The sequence below is a fragment of the Schistocerca piceifrons genome, chromosome 9, assembly GCF_021461385.2.
Source record: "Schistocerca piceifrons isolate TAMUIC-IGC-003096 chromosome 9, iqSchPice1.1, whole genome shotgun sequence".
Lineage (NCBI taxonomy): Eukaryota > Metazoa > Arthropoda > Insecta > Orthoptera > Acrididae > Schistocerca > Schistocerca piceifrons.
In genome coordinates this window covers 164,795,179-164,815,084 of record NC_060146.1, presented here as the reverse complement: position 1 = coordinate 164,815,084, position 19,906 = coordinate 164,795,179, and the positions used below count along the sequence as shown (strand labels likewise).

General features: G+C 42.2%; 1 protein-coding gene and 1 pseudogene across 1 annotated transcript; both read right to left on the bottom strand.

Annotated features, from left to right (window-relative positions):
* Positions 1 to 8,876: 8,876 nt before the first annotated feature.
* LOC124717488 lies at positions 8,877 to 9,021 on the bottom strand (annotated as a pseudogene).
* Positions 9,022 to 13,191: 4,170 nt separating this feature from the next.
* Positions 13,192 to 14,037, bottom strand: LOC124716807. The gene has a single exon (XM_047243356.1). It carries the CDS (start codon positions 14,035 to 14,037, stop codon positions 13,192 to 13,194), a length of 846 nt encoding a protein of 281 aa, XP_047099312.1.
* Positions 14,038 to 19,906: the final 5,869 nt, after the last annotated feature.

The following is a 19,906-nucleotide window of genomic DNA, read 5'->3' as shown; positions in this document are numbered from 1 at the left end:
CATGTCGCGATCGGCGCGGACTTAGCCTCTGAAGCGGCCGGCCGCCGGTCAAGTTTTATGTCAAAGAGTGTACGTGCGGAAGTAAAGCTGTGAGGACAGGGAGTGAGTCGTGTTTGGGTGGCCCAGCTGGTGGAGCGCTTGCCCACGAAAGGCAAAGGTCTCGAGTTCGAGTCTCGGTCCGGCACACAGTTTTAATCTGCCAGGAAGTTTCATATCAGTGTACGCTTCACTGAAGAGTGAAATCTTCATTCTGGATAGACCTAGACAGTTGTGCTGTGAAAACAAGAAACATTTTACGTTTGTTGTTTAAAGAGGAAGTTATTAGATATTTGTGGAGTTTCCAAATTTGTTCATTTAATACATTGCGTATTAATGCTATTAATCTGTTATGTAAAACATGCGGGACTGTGTAATTTAATAGTAACATCAGAGTGGCTACTATTTGTATCACCCAACCAGATGCCAGATGCCGATACCTTCTTCATCATGTCGGTGGGAGGGCGCGAATCCGTCCTTCCAGGGGAACAGCTACTTAACACGCGTACTGTGGGACGAAGACAAGGCTAGCGGCGGCTCCTTTGGGCTCTGGGAACATTCATGTTGGCGTTCATGGGTCCAGTAGAGCTCATCCAAGGCACGATGACGGCCAAGGAGCATCGTACACTGTTTGCAGACTACGTACACTCGTTCATGAGGATGATGTTTCCTGAAGCAGTGACATTTTTCAGCTGGGTAATGCGTCGCGTCAGATGGCTGGAGTGTGATGGTTCGTCGAACACAGTGGTGAGTTTCAGTTGATGTGCTGGTCCCCCATCTCGCCAGATCTGCATCCAATCAAACACATCTGCGATGTGATTGAACGTGGCGTCAGTCCTCATCCCCTACCCCCGGAATTTCCGGTAATGAAGTGGCTTCTGTGTGCAGATGTGGTTCCAACTCCCTCCAGCGAACTACCAAAGCCTCATTGCTTCCTGTCAAGAAGCGTCGTCGCTGTTATCCGTGCCATAGGTTGACATACCAGCTATTAGTTTGGTGGTCATAACACTCTGGCTGATAAGTGTGAATTTTGGTAAACATTTTTGGAAAACAGTGATCAATTAATTGTTATATTTTGACCAAAGTTCAGTCTTGATCACATCATTTATGTTTTAATGATATAGGTAAGTAGAGCAGAATTTACGAGTTCTTCATTATACAAATAAAGGCTTACTTATGAATATCCTAGAAGAAATCGAGATATATGCTCATTTGAAAACCAAATCACCAATGCTGCTCAATGAACAATTAGATTTTCGTGAAAATATTATTACGACCTTTTTGACGAAATTTTATTATAAAAGCATCTACTCTTTTGTTTTTTAAATATAAGACTAGTTATACCCATGGCAAAAGCAATATATGTAAAATATGCTGCACAACATTTAAAAAATTTATTAAACCGACATTGATTATTATAAAAACTATTACATCGATGAGTTTTAAAACTTTAATCAGCAGTCTCATCAGTTATACAGACATACATAATGCGGAACGTACTCTTGGCTGCTACCCTACTGCTATAAAGAATATTGCAATAAAAACTAGAGTTAAAATAAGACGATTCTGCAGCATCCAACAAAGATGCAATTGTGATGTAGGCGACTCGGTATAATCGATATATACCACAACGCCAAGGACTTTCACATCTTTGATGTAACTGACACTGTAATAGTATTAAGGTTGCCCATAGAGGGCACAACTATTACACATCGTAGTTCACTGTTTTTATCCAAAATGTAAATAAGCTGTACACATACTAACTATCTGTTAATCAGACATTTAAATGAATCAGATTTATGTTATTAGTGTATTTCCTACTTTTATACTTTGACGATGGCGTCATATCATGAACGCTGATTGGCAGTTGTGAAGTAGTGTGACAGGAAGTAGGCGGAGCCTCTGCATATTTAAGCTCGTGCTCAGCACTCATAACCATCAGTTGACTGCGTAGCAGCGAGGATAGCTCCGCCTACCATCCTAAGGGAGCCATGGGTATAATTAATTTTATTTTATCTTGTTAAATTTTGACATCATTAGACACTTTCATTTTATTTAAAGATTGGTTTCTAGTATTTCCTAAAATTTGTCCACAGTTCTGATGATGGTTTTGTAAAAAGAACCGAAACCGGTTACCTACATCTTTAAAACATAAATGATGTGATCAAGACTGAACTTTAGTCAAAATACGATAAGTGTGAATTCAAATGTGTATACCTATTAGCTCCGTAGATGATGAAGAAACTCAAACAATGTTAGACGAGAAGAAATTATCCAGACATTTAAGGGGAACGGTTCAAATGGCTCTGAGCACTATGGGAGTTAACATCTGAGGTCATAAGTCCCCTAGAACTTAGAACTACTTAAACCTAACTCACCTAAGGACATCACACACATCCATGCCCGAGGCAGGATTCGAACCTGCGGCCGTAGCAGTGGCGCGGTTCCGGACTAAAGCATCCAGAACCGCTAGGCCACAGCAGCCGGCCATTTAAGGAAGATGAGAATTTAATTATTACAGGATGCTGTAGCTCGACATTATGAAGGGAAACAGAAAGAAAAATAGTAGGAGAACAGTGACTGGGGGAAACGAATGAAAGGCGAAGCCGCCTTGTAGAGTTTGCCACAGAGCATAATTTAATCACGTCTAACATTGTGTTTAAAAAACATGATCGAAAGTTAGATACGTGGAAGAAACCTGGAGAACGCAAGGTTTCACATAGATTATTTCATGGAAAGAGAGAGATTTGAAACTGTCATGCATTTCGCAGGTACTGAAATGAAGTCTTACCCTATTTTACTCGTTATGAGCTGCAGATTAAAACTGAAGAAATTGCGGAAAAGTAGAAAATCAAGGATATGATGCCTGGAAAAAATGAAGGAAGACCATCTGCGCCATCAGTTCGTGGACTCCGCGCACACTGAAGTTGGTTGTTCAAACTATTCCACTCCCGTGCCAGTACTTCCTCATATCTTAGACACTCACTCACTAAAGATTAATTGGAGAAAATCGCACCTATACAGCATTTTCTTAACCAATGTACAGGAAAATTTGTACATTATTGCGATTCATTTAACAGGCTACTAACAAAATTTAATAATGGTGATGGCAACCTCAGACTTTCAAATCTATGTTGAGAAGTGGTAGGTACGGAACGCTTGAGATTTATTTTCGTGTTTTGGTTTTTAATCAACTTTTATGAATAAAGTGCTTAGTGAAATGCTCCATAATTGAGAAGGTTCAATTCAAAATCTCTCAAAAACATGACTGCATTTCAAATCAACTTCATTTGAATATTGCTCAGGTTAACAGTATAAGACTTTCGTTTTGTTCCAAACACTCAGTTGGTGTAGGAGAGTGATGTATTTAAATACAGCCGCAAAATAACTAGAAAACACTGCCTCCAAGGAGAAGTACGTTTGATGATATCTATTTGGAGCAAATGTAGTAAAAAATTTCTCATAGATGTAAATTTTATGTATTTAAATCTGATTACAGAAGATGATTTAATTATGACATTGTACTAGATTATATAAAAACATCTGAAAGCCAATAGTTTTAGGGAGTTACTATAATTTCATCATAATCTTTCGGAATAGCAGCAAAAATAAAACAACAAGAAACAGTAATAATCTTAAGGCATTTTAAGAACGAAAATATGGTCCAACCCGTCTGTAATCTGTTTGTTGTCCGTGCTAGTAGCTAATTTCGATCTGCTTGGACCATGTTTCCGATGTTAAAATATATTAAAGTTGTGGAGCCACACAACAACAAAATTTAAAAAAAATGTATTTTAGGTTTGTTATGCTAACTACAAAAAAAAAAAAAAAAACACGCTGATAACTGCATATGATTAACAATTGTATCCCAGATTAATTTAAGTTTACAGAGGAGAGATCGGATGATCGTCTGAGGAGCAGGCCTGCTTACATTTGCGGCCTGGAACAACACGACACAAACTGCCAACGTCCCAGCGACGAACTGCATCATGGCGAACGGACTCATCACGTCGTCCAGGAACCTGACGAACCTGCAAAGTGAAGCTTTGGGTACACAACGAGTACAGAATAGAAGATAGCTGAAGCATGCCACTAAAACAGCAATGTGGACGCGTAAATAAGTAACGACACCAGTCAGTGAATCAGTTTCCACCGGACTGGCATTTCTTCAGTATTAATTTCACATCACTCTTCTCTTACTCTGTTGTCCAAATCATCTCCTCCTTGTACAGATCCGCACATTCTTTACGTATGTCTGTATTCTGATATACACGGATGAGCCAAAACGTTACGGCCACCTCATTAATAGCTTGTTTGTACCTCTTTGGAGTCCGCCCCCGGTTGCCGAGTGGTCGCCGCCGGCACGGTAGCTCAGTGTGTTAGGTCAGAGAGCCGGTTGACCTCTGTAGTAAAAAACTGAGTGGAAGGATCAACAAACGAACTTGAATGGAACTCATGTGACGTCCGCAACGACCAAACACGCAAAAGAAAGTGGTCAGCGCGACAGAATGTCAATGCTAAGGGCCCGAGTTCGATTCCCGGCTGGGTCGGAGATTTTCCCCTTTCAGGGACTGGGTGTTGTGTTGACCCTATCATCATCAATTCATCCCAATCGACGCGCAAGTCGCTGAAGTGGCGTCAAATCGAAAGACTTGCACCCGGCGATCTACCGGATGGGAGACCATAGTCACACGACATTTTTTTTACCTCTTTAGAACGAAATACATCTCTGATTCTGCGTATCACGCATGTAGCAATTTGTTTATAGGTGAGCATTGGGGGAAGTGGCAACAAAACGACTATTCACGTTGGTGTGTAGAATATATGAGTCTGGCGATATACCATCTGACTTTCGGAAAAGCATCATCCACACAATTCCGAAGACGGCAGGAGCTGACAAGTGCGAGAATTATCGCACAATCAGCTTAACAGCTCATGCATGGAAGTTGCTTACAAGAATAATATACAGAAGAATGGAAAAGAAAATTGAGAATGCGCTAGGTGACGATCAGTTTGGCTTTAGGAAAAGCAAAGGGACGAGAGAGGCAATTCTGACGTTACGACTAATAATGAAAGCAAGGCTAAAGAAAAATCAGGACACTTTCATAGGGTTTGTCGACCTGGAAAAAGCGTTCGACGATATAAAATGGTGGAAGCTGTTCGAGATTCTGAAAAAAGTAGGGGTAAGCTATAGGGAGAGACGGGTCATATACAATATGTACAACAACCAAGAGGGAATAATAAGAGTGGACGATCAAGAACGAAGTGCTCGTATTAAGAAGGGTGTAAGACAAGGCTGTAGCCTTTCGCCCCTACTCTTCAATCTGTACATCGAGGAAGCAATGATGGAAATAAAAAGAAGGTTCAGGAGTGGAATTAAAATACAAGGTGAAAGGATATCAATGATACGATTCGCTGATGACATTGCTATCCTGAGTGAAAGTGAAGAAGAATTAAATGATCTGCTGAACGGAATGAACAGTCTAATGAGTTCACAGTATGGTTTGAGAGTAAATCGGAGAAAGACGAAGGTAATGAGAAGTAGTAGAAATGATAACAGCGAGACACTTAACATCAGGATTGATGGTCACGAAGTCAATGAAGTTAAGGAATTCTGCTACCTAGGCAGATAAATAACCAATGACGGACGGAGCAAGGAGGACATCAAAAGCAGACTCGCTATAGCAAAAAAGAAGTCTACTAATATCAAATACCGGCCTTAATTTGAGGAAGAAATTTCTGCGGATGTACGTCTGGAGTACAGCATTGTATGGTAGTGAAACATGGACTGTGGGAAAACCGGAACAGAAGAGAGTCGAAGCATTTGAGATGTGGTGCTATAGACGAATGTTGAAAATTAGGTGGACTGATAAGGTAAGGAATGAGGAGGTTCTACGCAGAATCGGAGAGGAAAGGAATATGTGGAAAACACTGATAAGGAGAAGGGACAGGATGATAGGTCATCTGCTAAGATATGAGGGAATGTCTTCCATGGTACTACAGGGAGTTGTAGAGGGCAAAAACTGTAGAGGAAGACAGAGATTGGAATACGTCAAGCAAATAATTGGGGACGTAGGTTGCAAGTGAGATGAAGAGATTAGCACAGGAAAGGAATTCGTGGCGGGCCGCATCAAACCAGTCAGTAGGGTGTATAAGGCATTGGAAGTCTACGCACAGGTCATTTAGTTGTCCTAAATAACTAGCCGCTGAGCCGGCCGGTTTGGCCGAGCGGTTCTAGGCGCTTCAATCTGGAACCGCGCGACCGCTACGGTCGCAGGTTCGAATCCTGCCTCGGGCATGGGCGTGTGTGATTAGGTTAGTTAGGTTTAAGTAGTTCTAGGGGACTGATGACCTCAGATGTTATGTCCCATAGTGCTCAGAGCCATTTGAACCAACTAGCCGCCGATACCTGTAACCGGTGATGGCGCCCGATAGTTGCCCAGATGGGTTCCATGGGGTTTACATCCGAATCAACTTCACTATAATGCCCCTTAAACCACTGTGGGACGGTTCTAGCACAGAGACTCGGGCAAGTGTAATGCTGAAAGATGACATTCCCGTCGAGGAAGACATCGAGCATGAAAGGGTGCAGCTGTCAGCGTGTCTTCGATTACTTCCACAGGTCCCATGCAAGCGCAGGAGAATGTCTTCTGTAGCATAATACTGCTCCCATCAGCCAGCGTCCGTGGCGCGCTGCATGTTTCGAATAACCGTTCACTTCAATGACGGCGTTTGTCGAGCCGACCATCGGCCTAGTATATTAAAAATGTGATTCACCGGGAAAGCCGACACGTTTCCATTGACAGGCGGTCGAACCCCGATGGTCCCGTGCCTACTGCAGTGGTAACTGACAATGTCATTGTGTCAACACGTGAACATATAGGGAAGGGGCTGGGGTGTGCTGTAGGTCTCCGTGTTCAACAATGTACGGTGAACGGTGTGCTCCGAAACAGTTGTGCGTGCACCAGTATTGTCCTCTTTCGGCAAAGATGCCACAGATCACCAACTCTCCCACTTTACAGAGCAGACAAGTCCCGAACCCCAACTTCTGTGAAGCGTCGTGGACGTCCATCCATTTAGTGCATCGTGTTTTACCTCTTTGCATAGATCCTCATCTACATCTGCATCTACATTTATACTCCGCAAGCCACCGAACGGTGTGTGGCGGAGGGCACTTTACGTGCCACTGTCATTACCTCCCTTTCCTGTTCCAGTCGCGTATGGTTCGCGGGAAGAACGACTGTCGGAAAGCCTCTGTGCGCGTTCGAATCTCTCTAATTTTACATTCGTAATCTCCTCAGGAGGTATAAGTAGGGGGACCAATATATCCGATACCTCATCCAGAAACGCACCATTTCGAAACCTGGACAGCAAGCTACACCGCGATGCAGAGCGCCTCTCTTGCAGAGTCTGCCACTCGAGTTTGCTAAACACCTCCGTAACGCTATCACCCTTACCAAATAACCGTGTGACGAAACGCGCTGCTTTCCTCTTCTCTATCTCCTGTGTCAACCAGATCTGGTACGGATCCCACACTGATGAGCAATACTCAAGTATAGGTCGAACGAGTGTTTTGTAAGCTACCTCCTTTGTTGATGGACTACATTTTCTAAGGACTCTCCCAATGAATCTCAACCTGGCACCCGCCTTACCAGCAATTAATTTTACATGATCATTCCACTTCAAATCGTTCCCCACGCATTCTCCCAGATATTTTACAGAAGTAACTCCTACCAGTGTTTGTTCCGCTATATAGTAGCACATCAATATTTGATCAGCTTCGCAGTTTTCGAGATACTCTTTTATAGGCCCTGTGCAATAATAATCCGTGCTTTGTCATTGTCGCTTATGTCAATGGATCTCCACATTTGCTGCACGTATATTTGCTGGGGCTCTCCCCCGTCCGTGTCTGCTCCCCTTACATACGTCTGACAGCGCGTCACGTGCTCGGAACGTCATCAGGTGCCATCCAACGTCGCGGAGGGCACTGGTCGTAATGTTTTGGCTCGTCAGTATAAGTAGGAGTAGCAGTTGCACACAGTTTTCGTTTCTGGTATTAACAAATTTCTTTCGGGTTTCCCCCTTATTTAGTCAAATGGTTCAAATGGCTCTGAGCACTATGGGACTCAACTGCTGCGGTCATCAGTCCCCTAGAACTTAGAACTACTTAAACCTAACTAACCTAAGGACATCACACACACCCATGCCCGAGGCAGGATACGAACCTGCGACCGTAGCAGCAGCGCGGATCCGGACTGGAGCGCCTAGAACCGCACGACCACCGCGGCCGGCCCTTATTTAGTCAACCTGCATAATTTGTTAGCACTATGATTCAGTAACTTTCAGGAAGAGAGAATGATATCTGGCTGGAATGAAGGTATGCGATGTACCTTAATGAACCAAAACTTTTGCCTGCAAAATCAAAACACTGGAGAGCGCAGTCAATTGTTAAGATTTGAAGGGAAATGCAGCAGATGTGCAATCAGGTGCCTGTACTGAGGAAAGAACAGAGCTTAATATCAGTTACTCCTCCAAATTTCCTGGTCACTCTCATTTCGTCTCTGGCGTGATCAAAAGTACGCAGACGCCTTTATGCGATGTGGGTTTGATCAGTAGGTGTCACCAGAGGCGGTCCTTCCAGCGTAAAAAGAGGGAGGAGGTTAGTTGGTTGGTTGATTCGGTGCAGGATCATCGGTCCCATTGGATTAGGGAAGGATGGAGAAGGAAGTCGGCTGTGCCCTTTCACACTAACCGTACCGGCATTTACCAGAAGAGATTTGGGGAAATCACTGAAAACCTAAATCAGGATGGCCACAGGCGTCCTTCTTGTTTTTGTTAATTTCGGGACAGCGCGAACGCAATCCCGATTACCAAAAATTATGCACCCAAGTTAGGCGCAATTTTTTTTTGCATTGATTTATGAACGTAACAGCAATACAACAATACATGTACAGAAAAATGTACTTGTGAATGTCTGGTCAATATGTCACATAACCGAAATCCTTTAAGAGCAGAAATAAGTACAACTGACATGTGTGACTAGTTATTTACATAAGGCTTTTAGTAACAATTCCAAAAGGGAGTATGTGTTGTGAAATGTAACCAAAATCTAAATAAGTGCATCAGGTAAGAAACTAATATAAAATGGAAAACGCAAATGAGGAAACAGAAACAAAAGAGATACTTCTAGCGAAAGTATTCACTGTAAGTGAGGCGTCCTCTGATATCCGTACAATAACGCAACTGATAAAGTGTTGGTAAAATGATCGCGGTACTGCGGTACTGTAATCCATACTATTGTTGATTTCTTCTTCCAGAAACACAAGAATATTTGTTTCGTGAGCCTTTTCGCAATCATATGGTAGAGGTGGCTAAAAATATTAATCTTGTTTTAGCCATTGCTTCTACTATTTTCTCTATATTTTCGCACATATCCTCATTTCTTCTCATTTTCCCGACATCCGTAGTTTGTATTGTACCCATTATTTTTCTAACTATCCGCCTTTCAAGAACCTCTATTCTGTCCAGCTTGTAGTTCATTCTTAGGCATACACATCCAATTAACTAGTCTGGTTGTACCACTGTGGTATAACGTTTTAGTTTTATTTTTCTAGTTATGGATTTCTTGTTGTAAATATTCTTCGTCGAACCACATACTCTCTCCATTTTGTTAACTCTTACATCTACTGCAAATTTTTTTAGTCCACGCTGTTCTGCAGTTTCTCCAATATATTTGAATTTAGTTACTCGCTTTATTCTACCTAATATGTGTTTCTATAAATATGGGAGCATTTTTTATGTTTGTCATCAGTTTTGTTTATTTAACTAAAATTTTGACAACAATCCTATTTCCTATATCTTCCAGAAGATTTATTTGAACAATTGTGTCTGTCAGATTTTCTGAAAATATTCCAAAATCGACTGCAGGCACTATACTAACTCCATTTGTATTGATTCCTGTAATTATTGCTTCAGTTCTGTGATTCTTTAGCAGTTGTTAATATTACTATTATTAATCAAGGATGTATCTGTAAAATAACATAGTTACGTTAATAAATTAACATTAAAACTTGCTTTATTTACAGTTATTGAAATTCTATAATTCATTCAGCAGTGCCCACAAATATTTGATTTTGACGGAATTCTGGGCGAGTTAAGAAAAAATGACTCTCAGAACACTAAAAGTAAACATTTAAACGATCCGAATTGTTTCAGTTTGTGGCATTAAGATTTGCGTTACCAATTTTTGACATAATGAAATACTTCAACCTCAAAAATCAATCTACGATTCAGCACAATGTTTAGGATGGCCCTTAGGATTTCTGCCATCACAATGTCACCAAAATTCACTCAAACCAGGATAAGGAACACAACATAACATCACTTATTTGCTTAAACAATTATTAACGTTCACCTGATTATTGTAAAAATAGTCTCTAGGACGCATTTATGTGTCATGAACACCGCAGCCTTGATGCTAATGGCAGCCATGTCTTTAGGGCTTACCACAGTTAACATACACACATCCATACTAACTTACCATTATTGAGAGTCTGCCAGTTCTTTATTAATCATGGAGCTGTCAACTAACGGCAATCAAGCATATTACATCATGACAGGTTTTACACACAGAAACTATGTTTCTCATCGACTGTCCCTTACCACTATTTACAATCCAGGTCTTCGTATGTCGAGATGTTAAGGACTGACTATTATTAGGATTTTACACTCAAATGGAACATCTAGTTTTTTTTATTTGTTCATATTCGCATTTAGGCGAGGGGTTTGTTATGGTTCATACACAGGGTGAGCCAAAAAGAACTTTCCAACTTTGGAATAATAAAGAAATTTATTGAGATAACTTAGAGAATTCGTAGATTTGTAGCAAAGAACCTCAAGTTTGATTCACGTAGTGCATCAATATCCCATTCTGCCTCCAGGAGCGCCAGCATAGGGCACACTTGAAACGGCTACTTTCACTAGTGTGGAGTGTGCTCACTGTCTGTTTTGGTTACACCTAACGAACTCTGCAGACAGGTCAATGAAGATGACAGAAATTGGATGGTTTACTACCAGCAAGACGGTACATCACCTCATTTCCTCACGGATATTCGAGGTTTTCTCGATAATCGCTTCCCAGGTCTGTGGATTGGCCATGAAAGGCCAATCGCATGGCCACCCTGCTCCCCAAACTTGATACCACTGGATTTCTTTCTCTGGGGTTTCATTAAAGACCGTACTAACGTTCCTTCCCTACCAAACAATATCGCCGACCTGAAAACTCTGCCGTTGGACAACTTACGGCGATTTCTGTAACGAGTGTGGGATGAAATTAGTTACGGGTGTTATGTTTGCCGGGCCACAAATGGTAATCACATCGAAACAAAATAACACTTGACACTTTTATGTGAAGCTTGAGGTTGTCTGCTACAAAATGACACATCTACCCAGTCTGCAAGTTATGTACATAAATTTCTATATCTTTCTAGAGCTGTAAAGTCCTTTTTGACTCACTCTGGATTATAAACATACATCCACGAACAAATAGGACAGCTGTACTGTTCATAGTTACAACAACTTCATTTATAGGATACGTTTCACCTTGAGGTCAACTACTCTACTGGCCATTAAAATTGCTACACCAAGAAGAAATGCAGATGATAAACGGGTATTCATTGAACAAATATATTATTCTAGAACTGACATGTGATTTCATTTTCACGCAATTTGGGTGCATAGATCCTGAGAAATCAGTGGCCAGAACAACCACCTCTGGTCGTAATAACGGCCTTGATACGCCTGGGCATTGAGTCAAACAGAGCTTGGATGCCGTGTACAGGGACAGCTGCCCATGCAGCTTCAGCACGTTACCACAGTTCATCAAGAGTAGTGACTGGCGTATTGCGACGAGCCAGTTGCTCGGCCACCATTGACCAGACTTTTTCAATTGGGGAAAGGTCTGGAAAGTGTGCTGGCCAGGGCAGCAGTCGAACATTTCCTGTATCCAGAAAGACCCGTACAGCACCTGCAACATGCGGTCGTGCATTATCCTGCTGAAATGTAGGGTTCCGCAGGGATCGAATGAAGGGTAGAGCCACGGGTCGTAACACATCTGAAATGTAACGTCCACTGTTCAAAGTGCCGTCAATGCGAACAAGAGGTGACCGAGACCTGTACCAATGGCACCGCATACCATAACGCCGGGTGATACGCCAGTATGGCGATGACGAAAAACACGGAGGCGACCGTCATGATGCTGTACACAGAACCTGGATTCATCCGAAAAAATGACGTCTTGCCATTCGTGCACCCAGGTTCGTCGTTGAATACACCATCGCAGGTGCTCCTGTCTGTGATGCAGCGTCAAGGGTAACCGCAGCCATGGTCTCCGAGCTGCTAGTCCATGCTGCTGCAAACGTCGTCAAACTATTCGTGCAGATGGTTGTTGTCTTGCAAACGTCTCCTTCTGTTGACTCAGGGATCGAGACGTGGCTGTACGATCCGTTATAGCCATGCGGATAAGATGCATGTCATCTCGACTACTAGTGATACGAGGCCGTTGGGATCCAGCGCGGCGTTCCGTATTACCCTCCTGAACCCACCGATTCCATATTCTGCTAACAATCATTGGATCTCGACCAACGCCAGCAGCAGTGTCATCATACGATAAACCGCAATCGCGATAGGCTACAATCCGACCTTTATCGAAGTCGGAAACGTGATGGTACGCATTTCTCCTCCTTACATGAGGCATCACAACAACGTTTCACCAGGCAACGCCGGTCAACTGCTGTTTGTGTATGAGAAATCGGTCGGAAAATTTCGTGTCAGCACGTTGTAGGTGTCGCCACTAGCGCCAACCTTGTGTGAATGCTTTGAAAAGCTAATTATTTGCATGTGACAGCATGTTCTTCTTGTCGGTTAAATTTCGCGTCTGTAGCACGTCATCTTCATGGTGTAGCAATTTTAATGGCCAGTAGTGTACGTTTTTGTGCAATAACAGTAATAACATACTCATTGTCAGGAATTCTTTCCTCGTTTATTAAGTCCGAGGGTGATCTTCTGTTGCTAATAGCACATTAGATCGTTTTCCTTGTATTCTACTTTGTGTCACTATTTATTAGTGCAGGTTCGAGTGCAATTCATTTATTGTGTTTACCTGAGCAGTTCCTGATGCGTTTCGACACACAGACGCAGTTCGTCGTACACTGCATTGGAGTCCGCTGTCGCCAGTTCCGACTCGGTCCCAGCTTTAGCTTTGGATCCCTGGGACCGTCCTAGGCTCGCAAAGCGGCTGCCGAGGACCTTGAACTGGGCAGAAAGGTGCAGCATGACTGCGAGGTAGAAGAACTCCACGAAGAGAGTGGTGTAGCTGCAGAAGGGAGCCGTGTAGAGCTGCAGGGCGAACGTGAACCAGAAGAGGCTGAGCCCCGAAGTGGCCATCCAGGGCAGCTGGACGAACGGCATGATCCTCTTGCTGGGGGGCTCGAGGAAGGCGATGAAGATCCAGTAGCCGGCGATCGCGAACAGGTAGCCCGAGACCGCGAGCGTCACCAGCAGGGTGTTCCTCTGGGCGCGACCCACGACGGCCGCCATCCGCTCGTCGCGATCGAAGTACCGGCGCTGCTGGGCCACCAGGCGGTCGATGGAGCGCACCATGCGGCAGATGGCGGGCCGCCGCCTCATGAGGAGCAGCCCGTTGGCGAGTCCGCCGCTCATCGGCAGGATGGTGCTCAGCGCCCCCGTCACCTGGTCGATGTCGCTCAGGTTGTAACAGGCCCCGACCACTTTCATCACTATGGCGGCGGCGCTGAAGCTGAGGCTGAACGCCGTGTAAGCGTGGTGGGCCCGGGAACTCCCCAGCGGCCACAGGCCCATGTAGTACAAGAGACGAATGTTGCTCCCGAGGACGGAGCAGTTCACCTCGTCCCAAGTGAGGTCCTCTGTAACTGCACTGCCCGTATCCTTCAGTTGCTGACTCCTCCCTTTCTGCTTTTCCATCGCTGAAACCCGGATTCTTCCAGATGCAGTCTCTACCGTTACTACCCCAGCTCTGAGCAAGTGGTGGAACGAACGCAGACTCAACTCAGGCACTCCAGACACCTTCAGTGGATCGACGTGGTCATAGCTCCGATTATATAGGACGCCGTAACAGGGGATGCGACTTCTAATTACTTTCGATATTACCGATGCCAACCGCCTTTCGTGACGTCAAGAGCATGCCGGTTGTAGCTCATCACAGGCGAAAGGACGATTAAATAATGGAACAGGCCCGTGCCTTGCAATGTCACTCAGATGGGGCACTCTATCTGTCCCCCGCCAAACCGCATAACCCAGTGCGAGGCAGGGAAATTTAAACCAGAGCTACAGGAAGGCTTGTCGTGATCACAGGAAAGACACCAGTGGAAACTTAAGTATTTTCTTAATCACAAAACAGGTGCGTTACGGACTCCTGTGAGCTCCGTGTCGCATTGCAGCGTTGTGAATGTTTGAAATTTTCGCCTCGGCTTTGTTGTGGATACGCGCCGTAGCGGACCTTGCGTAATAATAGTAACAGCTCAAAAGTCCGCCTTTGTGGCGTCGTTGTTGACGCTAAGGCGGAAATTAAGTGCAATTTATGTGCCTGAGTAATATCGAGAACAAGGAAAAGGTGTCGAGAAGAAGAAGAAGAAGAAGAAAACTTTGAATGATAGAATAAGAGTCTCAGAACTTCAAACGCTAAGCTTCGAAATGTCCCACACCGATTACTCCCGTTCTTTCGCAGCTTCACCGTAATTATTATTTAACCAAACCCCCTTCCATTCGGATTTCAAATAAGGGGTACAAGTAATTCAAAAAGCTTTTGATGTAAATATAATCCGACTCTTTAATCCACACCAAAGTTTGCCAGGAGCAGAACGTAGAAATAAAGATTAATTTCCATTCGTGAAAGCTCGAGGAGATAATTTCGATAAGCGGTAAATTTACGCATGTAAAACAGTTATACAGCACACATAATATGTTCAACTTACAGATTCTGTGTTGAAGATAGGAAACACATGGAAAAGTTCGAAAGCGTTACTCATTCACTTTACATCTGAAGGAATTTGATATGGCAAACTACGTGTTTGAAGTACCCTTTTCTTTCCACTGTTTAGGAGTTTGTTACCATTTTCCTCTGTTTGCTGTTCGAATGATGTTATCGTTTAGATAAAAATAAGTGCTATTTGTCCATTTCAACTTAAGTGTTCTTTGTTTATTAACCAAATTTGCCTCATTGAACTGATTTAGATGTCTTCGCTATTTCGCAGCAAAAATAATCGTTATAACTTTTGGGTTCCGGGTAGTTGAAATATAACATGTTTCTTAACAGCAGTTTTACTTCAAATGCTTATTGCTAATAGTTAAACGGTTAATTTTTAGTTGGCAGAGCACTCCTTAATCACGACTCGGTATAAGTCGGTAGACGTCGGAAGGCTTCGGTCTGCAGTCATTTATTATTTGGCTGCAGCCAACACTCAGAAATACACTGGCAATATCGTATGCAGTATCATTGGTGTCATTGAAGCCAGCGGTTTAGAATCGCTCTGTGGCGGCGAGCGCAAACGATGTGTAAACAGCTGTTTATTTACTGACATATCAGTCGTAAAAATGGGGATAAACCGATGAAACTACGTTATATTTAGAGTTTTTGACATAATGGTCAATACGTACAATGGGTCGTGTTTGGCTGTAATTTTTCGTACAGCAGACGGAAAATACAAGGAAAGGAACATATCTCTATGCAACCATAACTAGAGACATCTTACCTATTTCTGTTGTACTCATTTTACTAAGGTTTGAAGGGTCTCTTTTCGTTATGCCATGTTTTCGGTTTAAAAACTGGGTTGTTTTGGGAATCAGCCTTATGCAAACACAATTAGTTTATTTTTTTATTTCCCCAGACATATTTCGACACGAATGTGTCATTTTCTGTGGGTTAAATTTTTATTTCTGTAAAGTACAATATCACATTTGTAATAATTTAACTGCTGTAGGCCTAAGAAATAGAATATTGGCAATGTGCTTCGTTTTGTTTGGACACTCACCTTAAAATTACATCGCTAATTGAATTGTATTATTATACATCGATTTTAGTGCTCGTTTTCGTCGTTTTCATGGTTAGTTTGGAGATGAAATGCTGTAAAAAAAAAAGATTTTAGGGCTCGTTTTCGTCGTTTTCATGGTTAGTTTTCAGATGAAATTCTGTCAAAAAAAAAAAAAACCGGAAACGGGCATTAAATCGATGTATAATAATACTGTCCAATTAGCGATGTAATTTTAAGGTGAGTGTCCAAACAAAACGAAGCATATTGCAAATATTGTATTTCTTAGGCCTACAGCAGTTAAATTATTACAAATGTGATATTGTACTTTACAAAAATAAAAATTTAATCCACAGAAGATGACACATTGGAGTCGAAACATGGCTGGGGAAATATAAAGATAAACTAATTGTGTTTGCATAAGGCTGATTTTCAAAACAACCCAGTTTTTACGTATTTTTGCTTTTGTTGTGTACGTGAGCCTAAATAATTACATTACAGTTTCTCCCATCTGAAATACCGGTAATGTTTAAGTAGTTTATGTATCTTTTAAAGGGATTAATAAATCTAGTATTAACAGACGTAGCTTAATGTATGCTTTTTACCAGTTTTGCTCAACTTTGCTCTTATAAGCAGAATGTGCTATTTGTCGTTTATAACAACTGTTTTTATTTATTTCAGTATTCTTACGAAAACTACAGTCTGCTGTAAGCGTATTATATAACTTGATTCTCTTGTAACAAGATACTACAATGTGTTAAGCTCAACCAGCACGTAAAATATTTGCTCAGCTGCAGAATTTGTTTAGACCATCTCGTAAAGCTTACAACGTTTATTTCGTCTCAGAAAATCGTAGTAGTGCCATAGGCAAACGTCATGACGCCGCCATCTTAGCTCACTAAACGTCAGGCTTCAGTAAAAGATGCACCTTTGCCACTCTATATAATGTTCGTCATAAGAATGAATTTCATGAAAACGAACACAAACGCGATAATTGGTCAGAAGCCGTAGCACACGTACACTGGTGTTGTTGTACTCTTGGAAACAAGCCTTACTTATGTAATGATATCTTATTACGTAACGTTACGTTAAATGTAACTTAAAGATATACTAACGTACTAACAGCAAGCAAAATTTTCCTTACGCTTTAGCTATGTAGTTTTTATTTAAAAAATCGTGTACAGTCACAGTCTCTGTACTGTTATGCTCTGGTTGTCGCGCTATTAATACGCACTACGAAACTGCTTGAAGCTTTTGTGTAACACGGATAAAATGCCGAGATATATGTTGTTTTTAATGTTTTTCACAAATCTACAGAAAAAAATCGGCTTTGAAGTTTTCCCTGGGACTGTATTTGATACAGTTGGGATACAAATACACATTGGTTGTATAATGGACTTAGTAGCATAAGAGCAGTTTATGGGTCGCTGGTTCAAGACTCGCCGTGTTCATCCTTTTTTTCGTTCAATTTGAAATACCTACAGCTCGTAGTTGTAAAATTCATCATCATTTGTTTTAATGAATAATGCGCCTCTTCTTCTTCCTAACTGCATATTGCACGCTAAATTGCTGTTTTCATTTCAGATATAAATTCTTAATTATCGACATTTTATGAAAGATTTTTAATAAAGGTTATTGAATTAAGAAAATGTAACAGTTTAATTTATTAGGGTAAAAATGAAAAACCAAATTCTCTTTACTTGGACTATGTCCATTGTTTCATACCACAGATGTAGTCTCACACGAACCGGAGTGATCACTGACGTAGAAACACGATAAACCTTTTCACTGCAGCGAACACGCCATACACATGGTACATTTTTACATTTGCCAGTGTACCACTACAATATGAACCCAACAGGACTGATGTGAGTCAAGTTAAAGGATTTCAACAAGACCGTCAAGCTGCCAGACGTACTGGAACTAATGCGCTCAGCTTTTTCACGTCTCACTGCCGATCACTGGAGGCATATAGGACGGCACGTCATCAAAGAAGAGGAGAAAGTGCGGCGCCTGGTGGCTTCGTGGATTCTGTTGTCGATCGACTCGTTACCAACATAACAGAAGTCCATTCCAGAACTGAAATTAATGTCTAGGATAAGGCAGGAGCTAAGAGACTACCAGACGTCTGACTGTAATCAATACCTTCAGTGGCTTCAGTATTCATCATTACGGTGAAAGTCTGCAGTGTGCTTTTGCATCAGCTCGCTCAGAAAAGTTACCCTGTTTTTATGTTAGGAATTTTCATCACTCTTATTTGTAATTGGAATACTATGTTAGGTGAGAACGAAAGCATTTTATACTTTCCGTCTGGTCACCTAAGAAGTGTGCGGTAGAGATGGAGTTTTTCAGAATGTTAATTCATTATCTTTCAAAATTAAATGACATTCGAAGCTATGTTATTTCTCTGTTCGTCTCTCTTTAAGTCTGAACTGGAACTTGTCACATCATTGTAGGTTAGTTGGACCACTGGCTGGCAACTGCTGTCCAATTTAAATGCTCCGGTAAAGCTGTTGTCCCGCATTGTAGCTAGTTGATGTGCGTGTAACACAGGAAAATGGCTCTAACCACTATGGGACTTAACATCTGAGGTCATCAGTCCCCTAGAACTTAGGACTATTTAAACCTAACTAACCTAAGGATATCACACACATCCATGCCCGAAGTAGGATTCGAACCTGCGACCGTAGCAGCAGCGCGGTTCCGGACTGAAGCGCCTAGAACCGCTCGGCCACACAGGCCCTCGTAACACAGCATTAGACTTACGATCGTAGCTTGGCTTCCGCATCACGTGAAACGAAACCCAATCAGATTCAAGCAAATGCGGAAGAATACATGGTGTAATGTTTACATCACGTTTATTCTTATGACGAACATAGTACAGTAATGTAACGCTGTGAGGCAGTATTAGGTAGCTGACCGTACCATTGTCGTCTACTTTGTTATTGTTCCGCACTTCATAGTTTTCATTGTTTTTACGGGACGATACGTTATCGAAATAAGAGTGATGAGATAGTCCCTAGCCCATCTTGGAAGTCGCCTGGTAGGCCTATTCCTAGAAGTAGATCAGTACTACGTAGAGATGCTCGCAAAATTGTGTTGAGTGTAACTGAATGCTGCGAAACGCAACGCGGGCGGAAAAAGTTGCTCCACCGCGTCCACAAATTTCCGTGAGAGCTGCTACATACACATGACAAAGTAGGCGTAGCATTGGGAGATTTAAACAGTTTTCCGAGAACCATCCTCGCGAATCCCCGAAAACGCCTTTCAAGAAAAGCTGCATTTTCATTCCAAATATTTTGCTGGAGATGACTTTGAACGAGCCTACTCTTTCGTCTCAGTTACTTTATATTGTACATTTCATTACTGCTGCATTACTTCGTATAGGAACACTGCCGGTTTTTGTTTTGTTTAGAAACACATTCGTATTATAGTACAGTGCGACATGCTAACTACTGCATGCAGTGTAGAACACATTTCCTTGTAAATCTGTAAGTAATGCTCGACGATAGAAGCCAACGTGTGGCTCGGGACACGATAGCAGAATTTTACGCAGCTAGGAGGATTGTACGGAGTCGGTACAATTCACTTCTGCACAACAAAACAGATTGGAAGTGGAGCATTGTGTCTCAGAAAAGTACTGATATCCATGGGTTTCATGCGGAAAAAGGTCGAAAACGAAAGTAATGTTTTATTATAGCGTGCAGACATTGATCACTGACGATCTCGTTTCATTATGCAGATGAAGAATATTGGGGAAGCTGACAGAGAAATACGAGGTGAGTCAAGGAGGACTCTACAGCTTT

What these genes read in the sequence shown, in the direction of transcription:
- LOC124716807 (XM_047243356.1), bottom strand. Translation starts at nt 14,037, where the DNA reads ATGGAAAAGCAGAAAGGGAGGAGTCAGCAACTGAAGGATACGGGCAGT.